Below are 15,541 nucleotides of genomic sequence, written 5' to 3' on the forward strand. Positions count from 1 at the left end.
ACCATTCTAAAGCTGTTTTGCTAATAGTTTTTCTTTTAATCACTAGGAAAATACATAGACTAAAGTTTCAAATATATCGCATAGCTGCCATATATTTCATTTGTAAACGTCACTAGTAATTCATTGAACATGTATGCAATATTTAATACACTTTCAAAGGTTGATATTTTACCTTAATCCTTTAAGTTTTAGGTACAGCAGCTTTAGGTACAGCATTCTAGCTTTAGGTATAGTAGAATCCCGTTTGTATCATTTCTTCCAGCAGAGGTCTAATTAGAGCAAGGATCTTCGTCCTTTTTGTCCCTAAGAACACATTCTAGAACAACTGTTGGACACCGGGCACATAGTTGGACAGAGTTAATAATACATGCTCATAAAAAGAGATCGGTCACATCTCGCTTTGTTCTGGTACCCGTGTTGGACGCATTAAAAATGAGAACACTTTTACATAGAATTTTATTGAAATCTAAAACATTTTTATTGTGATCGCACAGCGTGGGGTACACGTTAAACGATCAGCGGGCGCCATGGTGCCCGCGGGCATAGGGTTGGGAACCCCTGAATTAGAGGGTTAAATGCGAGGCAGACGTAATATAGATGCATGAAATCGGATCTAAAGTGTTTAACATTCGTAACTTTACACCTTAGTTTAAATCCGAAATTCAACTTTTAAATTAGTTTGGGACATATATGCCTCATATTATAGTAAAATTAATTAAATCAATAAACAATTGAGCTTAATGTTTAATTTCTTCACACGTTGTGGACAATTTTAAAAAGTATCTGTTCAGTTTAACGCACCTCCTCTAGACACTGAACAAAATCGAAAGGGCGTCCGGCTGCGTCACATTTAACAACTAAAGTAAAGCACCAAGTATTGATCAACTGTAAAAAAAAGAGTGTTTTATGTCACTCTAACACGGGATTCACCGTAATGGGCAAGACCGAGACATTCAATTGGTGCCCTCTCGTGCTTTATGATCCGAGATGTGGTAGGATTTATTTAATTTCCGGAGCACAAAGGAACCAAAGGAACTCGTGATTCCCAAATGCATTATTTCCTCCTCTCTCTTCCGGGAAATCGCCTGCCTTCTCATCAGGGAGATAAATGAGGCTATTATTTAGGGTGTTCTTGTTAGTTGGCCAGCGTGCTATGCAGGGAAATAAGATCTGATATTGCAAAGACCATTATTTACCCAATATATTATGGTTTTTATTCTTCGGAGGTAGATAAATGATTGTATTTGCTTACTGTAATGTCTTTATGAGAAAGCATGAGGGATTAAATTAACTCAATGACTTTATCGGTTACACTGCTAATGTTTTGTTAAACTGATAAGAGTCAAAGTAGTTGATTTTAGTTAACCGCGTAAAGGCTATTTTTCTAAAGGAAGGGATGTCTGGATGAAGACTTGAATAGACTAAAAAAACATATCCTATTGGAATATCTTAGATCAGTACTTAAATGGACTGGAAAAACATATCTTAAAGGAACACCGTAAATAAGTACTTGAACGTATAGCTAGTCATAGTAAAACGTCATAAAATGTGCAATCAAATGTGTGAAAAAAGATTGAGTAAGTTCAGGCGCAGTACAATATTTCATTCTGCTTGTTATCTAATAAAAGACAGTAATCGTTCAGAAATCGTCATGATTTGTTAAATAATACAATGTATAAACAAACTCACATTAAAAACTACTTGAGTTTTACAACGAAATATAAAATACTATTTATCTTTCTCGATTTCTTTTCTGTTGAAAGTTGTGCTAAATTCCTATAGTTAAAGCAAATATAAAGAAATAAGAGAGAAATAAAAATGTTAATTACCAAAGGCAAACTTTATCACGGAGTTCACCGAGTTTCATTAACTATTTTCTTTCGAGAGTCTTAGTTCAAGAACTTATAAAAAGTTTCACTCTGCAAAACACTCCAGTGTGTATTTATAATCAAATACTCTAAGCTTTGTTTTACCTTTCCCATATTAGTTTAAATGCAAAATCTGTCGAAAAATACAATTTAAATTTTAATTAAAGCAGGTACTTACGTACTATCGCAGCCATCTTAGTAGAAGTAGCCACAATTTCAGAAAATGCCAAACTCTGGCAACCATGTGCATAACCATTCTTCTGGCAACCATGCTCATAACAATCGTTTCAGTCAAGCAACACTGCCATCTTCGTATGCGTTCTATTTTGTTGTATTCCAACTTCAAACGTTTCATTTGAACTTGGAATTAATTTGATCTGTTAATAATTCAAATTCAGTCAAGCAACGCTGCCATATTCTTATGCGTTCTATATTGTTGTATTTCAAGTTCAAACGGTTTTTATACACAAATCGTGATATTTTTTGTCTTAAACTTAGTTTTAAAGTATGAGCTTGTGAAATTCGCCAGCAATGGAAGAAACTACGGTAAAATTACGGCAGTAATACAGAATTTTGCTCAAAAGTTCTAACGAGATTCTAAGTGAATGTCAGTGTTTTGTTTTTTTAATGTACGACATAATCCTTATTTAATAATTCAGATTAATATTTTAAATTGCTAAAGTATGTTTTCTTTCTCTACGTTGATATCGTTTACCAAACTTACTATAAATATCAATAGTTTGAGAATCTTTCTAAAAAAGAAGGCGCGAAAACCACCAACTTGCGCATGCTAAGTAACTTTTACATTTTCATCCGTAAAATATTGCCAAATTGCGCCAATATGGTTGCAATAATATGTAAGTACCTTAAAGCATTTTGTTTCTAAATCGAAAGTGGAAATCAATAAATAATAACTTTATATGCAATTTGTTCATTAAATTATTTACTTTTTCACATTGAGACTAGAGATTTCAAACAAATGTCATGAACTTAAACCTAATGAAAGGCTCACACAACAAACTAAATAACGTTTCGCTTCCAGTCATTAGTGCTCACTGCTACCAAAAAAAAAAAAAAAAAAAAAAAAATCTCCGCTATCAGAATGGCTTAGAATTTAGTAGTATTTAACTCAAGATTACTTGGTTACATGGCGAAATCACCAAATTCTTCTAAAACACGAAATAAAGAGAGTTTGTCTTAGCAAATTCGTCTTGTCTTAAAACACGGTTGTGCTTATCAGACAAAAACTTAAATTCAAAATGTCCGAATTTCTCTCTGAAAGCTTGATCCATTTATACAGTTTTCGAATTTTTAGTGTTTTGATTGTTTTGCGATTTCATTTAAGAAAAGGCAAAATTATTATTACTCTAAAATGTAATATTTTTTGCAATAATAGTTTGAATGATGGCAAAAAGAGGTAAACTGCAACTATTAAGAATTTGAGCTCTTAATTATTTCATTCAGAAATACTTCTCAGATAACACACAGGTTTTTCATACACACTAGAGAATTGCAGTGTTCATTCGGTATCAAATTCCTCTTGCTTCTCTCATGTCATGAACGCAATTGCTTGGAACTTTTAAACCACAGACCTTAGGTTTTGATTTGGGTTGCCCATTGTTACTTACCAGCGAAATAGCATTCGTAGCAACAAATGCCATCAATGCATTATGCCACCTTTCCCGTTTGAATTGTAGAGGTAAGTTATATTTATATTCTTTAAAAATGTTAGAAATTTTGGGATAAAAAACTTCGGTAGCTGTATCTAGGCACTCACATGGAAAGAGAAACACCGCCTGGTTTTCCAACCAATAGTTCATGATGAAGCACTGAAGCATTCCAAGGAAGATCCAAAAAGGCGAGAATCTTTCTCATGGAAGTTTCGGGATGAAGCACTAGGCGTTCATAGTGAACGGGAAGGCAGATGCGAGGTCCCAAGAGGTGGCATTGGCTGTACATGGCGTGCACGGCTGCACTCCATCGTCGTAGGCACTGGCGGTAATCATTTAAGTCCATACCAGTAATGGTGACCTGCAAAAAAAGTATATTAATAATAATGTATTGACTCCGTTCCGCCCTGCCAGATTAGTTCACTGAAGGCAACACTATGAATGGTAGGTATCTTGGAGAGTCCATGGAGGGATTTAAATCCCCAGAGGGACAATAATATTGAAGCAAGAAGCAAAATTGTCTCAACTAGTCAATTGCGGAGGATTCTAGGCTATCTTAACACACCTTGTAGGATTAGGAGACTACAGCGGACTAGCATTTCCGAATTAGTAAATAACGGTTCGCTGCGCTGTCGGATCGGATGGATAATGTTTAGAAAATCAGTTCATCAATAACATGCCCCCTGAGCCGAGCTATGAACGTATAGATCTTAGTCAATGCTATAAACGACTCCGGAAGAGGACAGAAGAGGGGAAACTTCAGCGATAACTCCATATTAAAGAATATTGATGTACGCACACTTTTTTGCTGCTTGCTTTTGCCTGAATAAACCACTTAACTGAATAAGTCTCGTTTGGCTACGTTTCTCCTTGTTTGAAAAATGTAACTGCATAATTTAAAACTGGGGGGGGGTGCAGATAGCCGCACTGCGCTGTGCAATGCCATAAGATGCGTCTGAATAGTCAACAAGTAATAAAAATATGTTTGAATATCAAGTGATTTGTGTTTCTTATAAAGTTACATTTAATAAGATGCAACCAGTGTGTTTGCCAATTCCAGTTAGCTACTATACCATCTGTGTATCACTGCCAATCTAGCCATGATTGTTATTGATTTGTTTTACAAAAGTTTTTCATTGTAGCAGTTATTAATATATATATATGTAATATTGAAAGCTCAATCAAAAGCCGGAGCAGTGTCGATGCGTGATTAGACCCATATTGAAGAACGTAGTATGCTAGTAATGCTAACTTGGTAATATCTAAAGAACTTGGCAGTCGAGGCAGTTTTAATTCCATTTTTATTTGCAACTGATATTTGTGGCCACAATCATTTGGCACTCTAGTCGTGCCTTTCCACAGAAGATTACATTTTTGATATTGTTGAGATAGAAAGCAAGCCAGCGAAATTACATCTTAGCACAGTAGAGAGCAAAAACTGAAGTGCGTAGTTATGAAAGATGGAAGCACGCGAAGAGAAAAGTTTTGGTTTACAAGGGCAGTTTCAGTTCTTAATTATTACATCATCAGAGTTGCGCGGGCCATAGAGTGATCTAGAAATGATGCAATGCAGAGAAGTTATTACGATTTTAGAATAGAGAGGAAGAATAAATGTTTATAGTTATATTATAATTCTGATTCATATATTTTTATCTTACATATATATATATATATATATGGGGGTGTTTGTGTGAGTATTTTATTTTAAAAATTTTAAATTCTTTTCTGTGTTTCATTTCAAACACCAGACAATATAAATTGTAAATATCTAAATAGTACTAAATAGTACATTCTGCTTTTAAATGACTCGACTTTAATCTCGTTCTCTGGGTAATAGCAATACTTATAATTTATGACAGAGCATTTTCTTCGAATTCGCAGAAAACGGAACTCATTCATATTTTTCCATTATTCTTTCTTTCTTTTTATTCCTTAAAAGAACCTTTCGTTTGTTAGAAAACTAAAATGTAGCAAAAGTGTATTGTAAAATTTCTCAAATTGAAAACATCTTTACATCTATATTCTAAACATCTTTACATCTAAACATCTTTACATCTTCTATATTCTAATCACTTTTACTTCTTTAACACTTTTACATTACGCAGAAAACGGAACTCATTCATATTTTTCCATTTTTCTTTCTTTCTTTTTATTCCTTAAAAGAACCTTTCGTTTGTTAGAAAACTAAAATGTAGCAAAAGTGTATTGTAAAATTTCTCAAATTGAAAACATCTTTACATCTATATTCTAAACATCTGTACATCTATATTCTAAACATCTGTACATCTATATTCTAAACATCTTTACATCTTCTATATTCTAATCACCTTTACTTCTTTAACACTTTTACATTACGCAGAAAACGGAACTCATTCATATTTTTCCATTTTTCTTTCTTTCTTTTTATTCCTTAATAGAACATTTCGTTTGTTAGAAAACTGAAATGTAACAAAAGTGCATTGTAAAATTTCTCAAATTGAAACCTCTTTAGAAATGTAATGATGTTTTCAATTTGAGACTGACATTCTGCTGTTATTATTCTTTATATTACACATCTGCTTTTATTATTCTTAATATTCTAAACACCTTTATATCTTCTATATTCTAATCACCTTTACTTCTTTAACATCTTTACATCTACATTCTAAACACCTTTATACAGAGGCTGTTCGCACATTTTTAGACGACTTTGGTAAGCGGTAATAAAAATTCGTTTGCTGTAAAAGAAGTAATTGCAATTGTACTATGTTTTTAAAAGTCAAAATTATTGTCTGTGGCTTGAAAGTTTCGTTTTTATTCAAAATGGCGAATTTAACAAAGCAGTGGTTCGAAGGCTACATTTACGCTCTTTCCGAAGAGAAATATGCATACTCCGTTATCCAAAAACGATGTGAGAGTCATGGTTTTGTGATATCTAAAGCGTCGATAGGTAATATCATCAACAAGAAAGGAAAAAAAACGTCAAATTGGAGCCTCAAGGGAGACAAAAATTCCAAACAAGTATCCAAGAAAAAAAACGGACATCTTCGACTATTGCAAAGGTACGTTGTTTAATGTTAAAAGAAAATCCCCCTAGTCAAAGGACAGTTGCAAAATCATTAAAATGCTCGGTTTCCACTGTAAACAAAATGATAAACGTTGATTTAAATCTTAAGAAAGCGAAAAAACGGAATGTGCATCGTCTTCTTCCAAAGCATATCGCTCAACGCAGGACACGCTGCAGAATTCTATATGAGAAACACATATCCAAAGAACAATGGAAAACAATTGTCACAATAGATGAATCATGGGTGTATTTAAATGTTTGTAACAAAAAAAAAGCCATTTATTAATATAAAAAGGGGAGGATTTTGGCTTCCCTGCTCCGGGAACTTAAGCCCACTACAGGTCCACTCCCCCTTTGGGCACGTCGTGGAGGTTCAACCTTCACTATTACCCTCCAGGAGAGCAGCGCACCACCTGGGGACAGGCCCCAGGCAGCACCGGTCGTCTAATGCTCCTACCAGTCGCTTGGGCGAGCCCGTCGCAGCGGGACATTACCCAGCGACCCCGGGGGAGAACCCCGGGTTACTAGAACCACGCCGCGCTAGGACGTGCCAGACTCCGGGGCCGGCCAATAAGTGACCTTTCCCAGAGCCCAGAACCACCAAATTCATAAATTTTATACTCCCGTGGCCGAGACGCCTAGGTACAGATCCTAGCCAGTAGCTTCGCAGAATTCTCTACGTCGACCCCCGGGGGGGCATAAAAAGGGGAGAAAAAAAATTAAGTACATGGTTCAAAGAATCGAAGGAAAGTTTTTCTAAGGGATTCATGATTGCTGCTGGTTTTTCTTATAATGGCAAGTTAAAAATAAAGAGAGTGCAAACAAATGTCAAGATTAATTCCATATACTATCAGGAACATATCGCCAATTTTTCTGAATGAAATACCATCGCTTTACCCACAGTGCCATCAATCTGTGAGACTCCATCAGGACAAAGTTAGCAGTCACACATCAAAATCCACTGTAAATTTCCTAAACGAAATAGAACAAAAAACTGGTATCAAGGCCATACTCTTCACTGATATCCCTACCAAATCTCCCGATGTGTCGCCTATGGAGTTTTGTGCTTTCGGACTTTTAAAAACTGCATTATCCAAACGTTGTCCCAAAACCCTAACAGGACTCTGGAAAGCTGTTCGGGAGGAATGGGATAGAATACCTCTTCTGCCACTTCAAAAGGCATTATTATCCTGGAAATTGCGGTGTCGAAAGATAGTTCAGAATAAGGGATGTCAAATAGAACATTTAAAACACAAGAATTTAATGCAATTTAGTTTTGTGAATACAATATGCGTCGTCTAAAAAATGTGTGAACAGCCTCTGTATGTAGCAATGTCAAGTACCGTCAGTAATTTTTCACAGCCAACCATCATACACATCATCAATAGTTAGATTATTTTAGTGATTTAAATACTCAGCATGTGAAAAGAAAACTGCTGTTGGCATTTACCTTGAACTCCTTGCGATCGATATGTTGACTACTTTTCTTCACTTACATCATTATTATATGTGTTTCAATTCCCTTTTTTTTCGCAAGAATGCGTTGGCGAGAATACAGAATAAAGTGATGTACAGCAAAATAAAAAAAAAGAATATTTATAAAGTAAAAAATGTAAACAATGATAGCAGTAAGTTCCTAATATATTCACAGAACCATGAACATTTAATTAAATCCCAGCGTTATTCATCATAATTAATCTAATCACAGGCACTGCTACGAAAACGAATTTCACCTTTGCGTAAAAAAACAATTCTGGCATACTTTCGTAATTAAATTTAAACAGAGATAACGTAAAAAAAATTCTTGTTTCAATTTATTTTTTTTATTTTTTTATTTTTTTTATTTTTATATTTTTATTTATTTATTTATTTTTTTGCGTAATTCCTTTCTTGCTGCTGCAGTAAGCAAATATAAATATCATGTACTGGTACACTTTAACATTAAAAAAAAAGACTTTCTTAAATTAATTGTAACCCCAGTAAATATGTTTGAACTTGCATATATAAGCAAAGCAAAATTATTAATTATTATCATTCAGAAACTTATTACAGGATTCCTTAACCTAATTGTTTTCTTTTATGATTTATTTGTTAAGCGTTAGGGCCGTCGTCTTTCTAGCTCCCACCCGCACTCTGTGCATACATTCCCATTTTATGCCTATTTATCACTTCAGATAAACTAAAGATAAATATTAGCAAGAAATGCGGCATTGTTTTTATACCTCATATTTTGTTATGCGCGGGGAATGAGAATTATAATTTGAAAGATAAATTTAAAAAAAGTTTCCCAAACAATACGACTAGAAAGATAAATTTCGCAATTTGTACCGTTCATTAATGCGAATGGTCACGTAAAATAACATCATAACCAGAATACAATGAAGAAGCTACACGTAAATTCTTATTTAGAATATTTGCTCCCATCATAAAAGACATTCATTGTCACAAAAGACAATTTTTGTTTCATACTGTTGCGTTTTACTTTTCTTCTGACACCAATTGTTACGTTATTTTCTTCCTTCACGTTCGTACGGGGTTCGTGTGGATTTGGAGTGAATAACGACGACACTTGATGAAGTATCTAAACACAATTTATTGGCCAGTATTTTCAGGACAGCTCCAAAATCACGTTTTACAGTCGTCGGAGATCTACAATATACACTCGCTGAAACAATCAGGGACTCAGCCTTCAGATTATCAGGCTATCGCGGTGGAGACAGCTTCACTGCAAAGCATCCTCGGTCGTTCTCGGAACTCCACGTACTCTCGAGACTCTCCACGCTACAACTCGTAATGCACTCGACGACACACGAGCACAGCTCCAGACTCTTCAGTTCAGTCGTTCTAGGAGCTCAAGGCGCTCTCACGACGATGCACAAACCGCGATACATTAAGAGACTCCTTCGGTGCACTCGACGACACACTCGACACTCGCTGCCCGGCTGTCAACTCGATCGACTCCGCAGGGATTGACTCGCTAGACGAGACACACATTAAACTCGTAACTAACTCTCCGCGTATCAGCAGGGTTTATATAGCTTTTGACTGGTGTTCGAGAACATTCTGGGCTAAACCGGTAAGAATTCGTTCCAGAAGGTTCTCCAACCGTCCATGGTATATCGCCAATTTTGTCTCCAAATGGGCGATTTCTCGCCAAATGTGGCAACTTTGCCTTTCTTTGCCATTTTATGGCAACTCTAAAACTGCTTTGCGGGGAAGCTATCTTACAGGGCCTTTACATTTCGTAGCACTGCCCCTCCCAAGGACTGCAAGTTCCGGGCAGTACAACCCTTCGTCAGAAGCCAAATTCGATACAAACAAAAGGTAATAAAATATACAGATAACATAACTAAAGAAACAAATATTTACACTATATACAAATTATATACACAAATTAAACACATCACAATTTTAAATTATACAAATTAAAGTTCTGAATGAATTTCAGTCTCAGTGTATTCACTAAATTATACTCGGGTCAAATACTTTTCCGCTGCCGTTTTCAGATATATTTCTGTTTTGCATATCACAGTCTGAAGATTCAGTCCTTTCAGAATTTTCCTCCACGGGAAAATCTGAAACAGTTTGTTCACTACTCTGAAGTTTGTTCACATCACGTGTATAGTTCACCGCGATACTTTTAGCAGATGGTACATGCTTATTTTCCTTCGTTTCCTGGGAACCAGCTCCAAATTCTGCATCAGAGTCATGGATGGAACCCAATTCTTCACAAACACAAGTATCCAGGTTTAGAATCAAATCCTTGTCTACAAAATCTGCACTATGAGATACACACCCAGCTTGCGAAGTGGGTGAATGTTCTTGCAGTACTGGAGCGCAGTGCTTAAGCTGCACATCAGCTTGTCCCATCTCTTCATCACATGTGCACAGATGGTTCAACACCTGTTGCCTGAGACTTCGTAACTTCACTATTAGTTTTGACGAACTTAACAGTCGCATTTTCATTTTCTTCTAAGAATCAAAAGCTTCTTTCCTGTCTTTTATGTCTTCATGTTTTCGTTTTTTTTTTTTTTTTTTTTTTTTTTTTTTTTTTTCTTTATTCCCGTTAGATATTTCATCCTTAATGCTTTGGTCTTTCTCAGACAATTCATTAGCTACTTTCTTCTTTTCCTCATCCTTTGATTCTTCAGATGCTACTTCTCTCATTTCCACATCTTCTTTTATGGCTCCGCTTTCTTCCGGAAGCACGACTTTCACCTGTTGGAGTTGCTCTCGGACAATTTCTTGGCCGCCATTTATCTTTTCTCATCGGCCTTTCTCCTAGTCCGGCTTTGATCTTAGCTGTCATCTCCTTATATCCAGCTTTTATCCTTTTATATCCAGCATTTAACTCATCATATCCGGCTTTTATCTCAGCCCATCCGGCTTATATCTCAGCATATCCGGCTTTTATCTCGGCTAAGAAGTCCATCAAAGTCTTCGTTTCCTCCGCCATGGCTTTCTTCTGCAGGCGGGTCACTGGCATTCACTCGTTAATCCCACTTCTGACACCAGTTGTTACGTAATTTTCTTCCTTCACGTTCGTACGGGGTTCGTGTGGATTTGGAGTGAATAACGACGACACTTGAAGAAGTATCGAAACACACTTTATTTGCAAGTATTGTCAGGACAACTCCAAAGTCACGTTTTACAGTCGTCGGAGATCTACTATATACACTCGCTGGAACAATCAGCGACTCAGCCTTCAGGTTATCAGGCTATCCCGGTGGAGACAGCTTCACTGCAAAGCATCAGAATACAGCTCTCGACTCTCCTAGGTCGTTCTCGGAACTCCATGTACTCTCGAGACTCTCCACGCTACAACTCGTAATGCACTCGACGACACACGAGCACAGCTCCCGACTCTTCAGTTCAGTCGTTCTCGGAGCTCAAGGAGCTCTCTCGACGATGCACAAACCGCGATACACTAAGAGACTCCTTCGGTGCACTCGACGACCCACTCGGCACTCGCTGCCCGGCTGTCAACTCAATCGACTCCTCAGGGATTGACTCGCTAGACGAGACACACACTAACTCGTAACTAACTCTCCGCGTATCAGCAGGGTTTATATAGCTTTTGGCTGGTGTTCGAGAACATTCTGGGCTAAGAATTTGTTCCAGAAGGTTCTCCTACCGTCCATGGTATATCGCCAATTTTGTCGCCAAATGGGCGATTTCTCGCCAAATATGGCAACTTTGCCTTCCTTTGCCATTTTATAGCAACCCTAAAACTACTTTGCGGGGAAGCTATCTTACCGCGCCTTTACACTTCGTAACAATACCATACTGCTACTTGTTATATCTTTCGTACTGGCAGATTAGATGTTGGTACGATTTTATTCCCGCACATTCAATCAGATATGTACGGCAATGTACGGAGCTTTACGAAACCATTTCCAATTTAATTTAACGAAGCTCTTTCCAAATTATAACTTAATGAAATCAGTGACTAAATTTTATCACTTCAATTCGTCTATGTAATGGAAATGTAATATTTCGAATTTAACTTTAGTGAAATTGTAGCTTTTTTTTCTTTCTTTTTTCTTTGTATAATGCAACACGAAATGCTTGAAAGAGGCGATGTTCTACCGGAAAAATAATATTACAGGGTGCAAGTCTATTTGACATTGAGTAAATAGCTATCTCGGTAAATAATCAAGATATCGCTAAGTCGCCAAATTTGTGCCATTTGGTGACATTTAGGTCCGGTCCCTGTATAAGTGTAATTGGTATTGGGATTGAATAAATGTAATTTATTCCTGTAATGTAACCATATCCGGTCCTCACATGCCTTCCAGTAACTTTGAGAAGTATTCTCGGTTACCGGGGAGAAAACTATATAGGACTAGTGAGAGCATAGAGTTCTCAGTTGTTTAGTTCAGCTTGAGTTCGGAGTATTGAGAGATCTCCATAGGGGCTTTGCCTTTTTGGATGCGCTTAGCATTGTGTTGTGTTTAACTTCGTAGTTTAAAGAGTAACTATTGATTGTATTCTGTGATACTGAGAAGAGCTGTAAGAGTGTTTTTGTGGAGAGTTCCAGAACTGTTAAGTGTTTCGTTTGGTAAAAAATATAATTTATTAAACTATCATTGTTTGTGAGTGTATTCAATCTCTTACGAACCCGCTCGCCCGCAAGAGTAATACAGTTTTCTTTGAATATATTATCTACAAAGATTACTCATTTTCACTTGTAGCAAATACAAAGAAATCTCTCGCGATGACCACCTCTGAAACTGACCAGTATTTGACCTCTGAAGTTGGCCAGTATGGTGGATACCTCGGTATGGAATTCCCGTCTCTCAATGAATACCACCAAAGATGGCAACCACCAACAGGAAAAACAAAATCAGTTGAACACATAAGATGGTCGTCTTTGAGAGGGGTTGATCCAGCTCTGCATTTTTATCAATTAGCTGTCTTAATCATTAAGGTAATGCAGCCTGAGTTACGAGGCTCGGTATTTATGTGAATTTCTTCCAAACAGTTATTAATGATTGTATCGTGTACAGAAAATTAGGCTTCGGTTACATACCAGAAAGGGAAACTGGTTGAAAAGTTCCCTCTAAGTTAAAACTCTTTCGGAAACTTTATCTTCGTCAGAGAAGAAAGACTTGTGGAAGGATGTGACTTAGCGACTGGAAAAAACCGGAGGACAAGTCTACTTATATTATGTAAAATTTGTTGTCAAATCATCATTAACAGTTAAATGTTATTTATATTCACGGGATAAATGTAAGCTATTTACCTGTCTAATAATTTTTAAAGGAAAACGGATTCATTGGCAACGCTGTATTTCTTATTTAGCTTTGTCAAAAATAAAAAATAAGTTCTTGGGTTTGATTGGAAAAATAAATGTTATGATACGTAACGGCTAAAAAATCAAAAGTTTGAGAAACTTCTATCAAAGATGTTGTGAATAATAAATTAAATAATGTCACAATGTGTCTCTTTTATTTATCAGAATTAGCAACACATCTACATATATCTCTTTGCCTATGTACCTTTGTCTATTTACTCGTATTTATTCTTCAGTATGTTCGTATAAACGTGAAGCTAACTGTCTACTTATCTGTGTAAGTAACTGTCTACCTATCTATCTGTGTAAGTGTCTACCGATCTATCTAAGTAACTGTGCATCCCTACAGTAAGTATCTAAGTAACTATCTAAGTAACTGTGCATCCCTATAATGAGTATCTAAGTAAAGATCTAAGTAACTGTGCATCCCTACAATGAGTATCTAAGTAACTATGCATTCCTGAAATGAGTATCTAAGTAACTATCTAAGTAACTGTGCATCCCTACAATGAGTATCTAAGTAACTATGCATCCCTACAATGATGCAGCTGTCTACCTATCTAAGTAACTGTGCATCCCTATAATGAGTATCTAAGTAACGATCTAAGTAACTGTGCATCCCTACAATGAGTATCTAAGTAACTATGCATCCCTGCAATGAGTATCTAAGTAACTATCTAAGTAACTGTGCATTCCTACAATGAGTATCTAAGTAACTATTCATCCCTACAATGATGCAGCTAACTGTCTACGTATCTATCCAAGTAACTGTGCATCCCTACAATTATGAACATCCAGCTAATAGAACCGAGACTCGGAGGACGAGACCACACTAGCAATGTAACAACTTGTTCGAAACAGTTCTAGTATTCCCAAACCATACACTGATTTTATGTAATTTTTCTTACCTTTCTTGATATGATGGAATGAACAACGGCCCGTCCATCTCGCAGCACGAGAATGAACTTGGCATTGGGGAAGAGGCTGTGCAGGTAAACGGAAGAGCGAAGTGTGAAGGGGTCTTTATTGCACAGTCTGGAAGCTGGATCCCCGTGACGAGCAATGACTTCTAAGGTGAAGGCTGCAATTGCACTGTCCAAAACCTAAAAAAAAAGATAATTTAGTGAATATATAGGCGTTTCGATTCCTCAAAAATTAAATACAACAATTACAGACAATATGATGATGTACACTGTGGCTTCGGATCGCAGATTACTAATGATTAAAATAATTTTTAAATAAATATAATAATGTTAAAAAATTCGAGGTACATTACTAAAAAATTCTAAAGTTTTTATTTCGCTTATTTTGCTTGTTTATAAACAAAGTTTTTTTCCCCCTGGGGGATACTGAACAATGCGTCACATAATCGAAGAAACACATTATATGGTCTCGTGAATGAGATTTCACTGCTTTCTAGCTAAATGCTATTTTCCAATGCTACCAATATTTCCGTAACAGTTCTTAAAGAAAATATTTTAACATTTTTAGAATTTTAAACACTCTTACAATAAATTACTTAATGTCGCCACATTTACCTGTTCATGAGATTTGTTGTAAATTACCTCGTATTACAAAATGTTTTTCTTTTTCTTTATTCGTTCTATTTTATTTATTTATTTATTTGTGATTCATAAACCTTTTTAAAATCCAAAGTATATGGAAGCAAATCGTAAAATGAATAACTGTATAAATCAAAGAATACATGCAATATAAACAAAACATTGTATTTAAAAATCTTTGATATATTAAGGTTGTACTTAAGTTCCATTATGCGTACCACCGTAGTTCAATCCGAACACATCCATTTTGAGGCAAAATTATAAAAAAATTTAAAAGTAACATAGCAGTTCATGTTTAGAATTTCCAATGCAGCGTTGGCATATTACTTTTCTGGTTTCCCCCCCCCCCTCCTTCTGGGTTTTTTTTTTTTTTTCCAGTTTTTTTTTCTCTGTTCACAATATCAATGTTCAGTTTTTCTCACTAAGATAGGTTTACAAAAGATTTTTTTTTCTTGTCTTTTTATTACTAACATATTGTGTATTTACTTTATTTATTAAATATCACGTTTTGATGCTTACGCTACATTAAATTTGATTCAACAGCAAAGTCACAAAATATTTAAAAGAAACAACGTACCTTTGCAATTTCCGATAGACAA

General features: G+C 35.9%; 1 protein-coding gene across 1 annotated transcript in view; it reads right to left on the bottom strand.

Annotated features, from left to right (window-relative positions):
- The window catches only part of LOC118205701 (protein-tyrosine sulfotransferase 1-like), a 136,721-nt gene that overhangs the window by 4,269 nt on the left and 116,911 nt on the right, over nucleotides 1–15,541 (bottom strand). The window contains exons 3-4 of the mRNA XM_085827217.1: nucleotides 14,289–14,483; nucleotides 3,646–3,899 (exon numbers count right to left, since the gene is read on the bottom strand). Coding sequence (XP_085683343.1) covers nucleotides 3,646–3,899; nucleotides 14,289–14,483 — 449 coding nt within the window. The remainder of the gene's footprint in view (nucleotides 1–3,645; nucleotides 3,900–14,288; nucleotides 14,484–15,541) is intronic.

The sequence above is a fragment of the Stegodyphus dumicola genome, chromosome 11, assembly GCF_044657685.1.
Source record: "Stegodyphus dumicola isolate Sdum_Otavi_A_Nest chromosome 11, ASM4465768v1".
Taxonomy (NCBI): Eukaryota; Metazoa; Arthropoda; class Arachnida; order Araneae; family Eresidae; genus Stegodyphus; species Stegodyphus dumicola.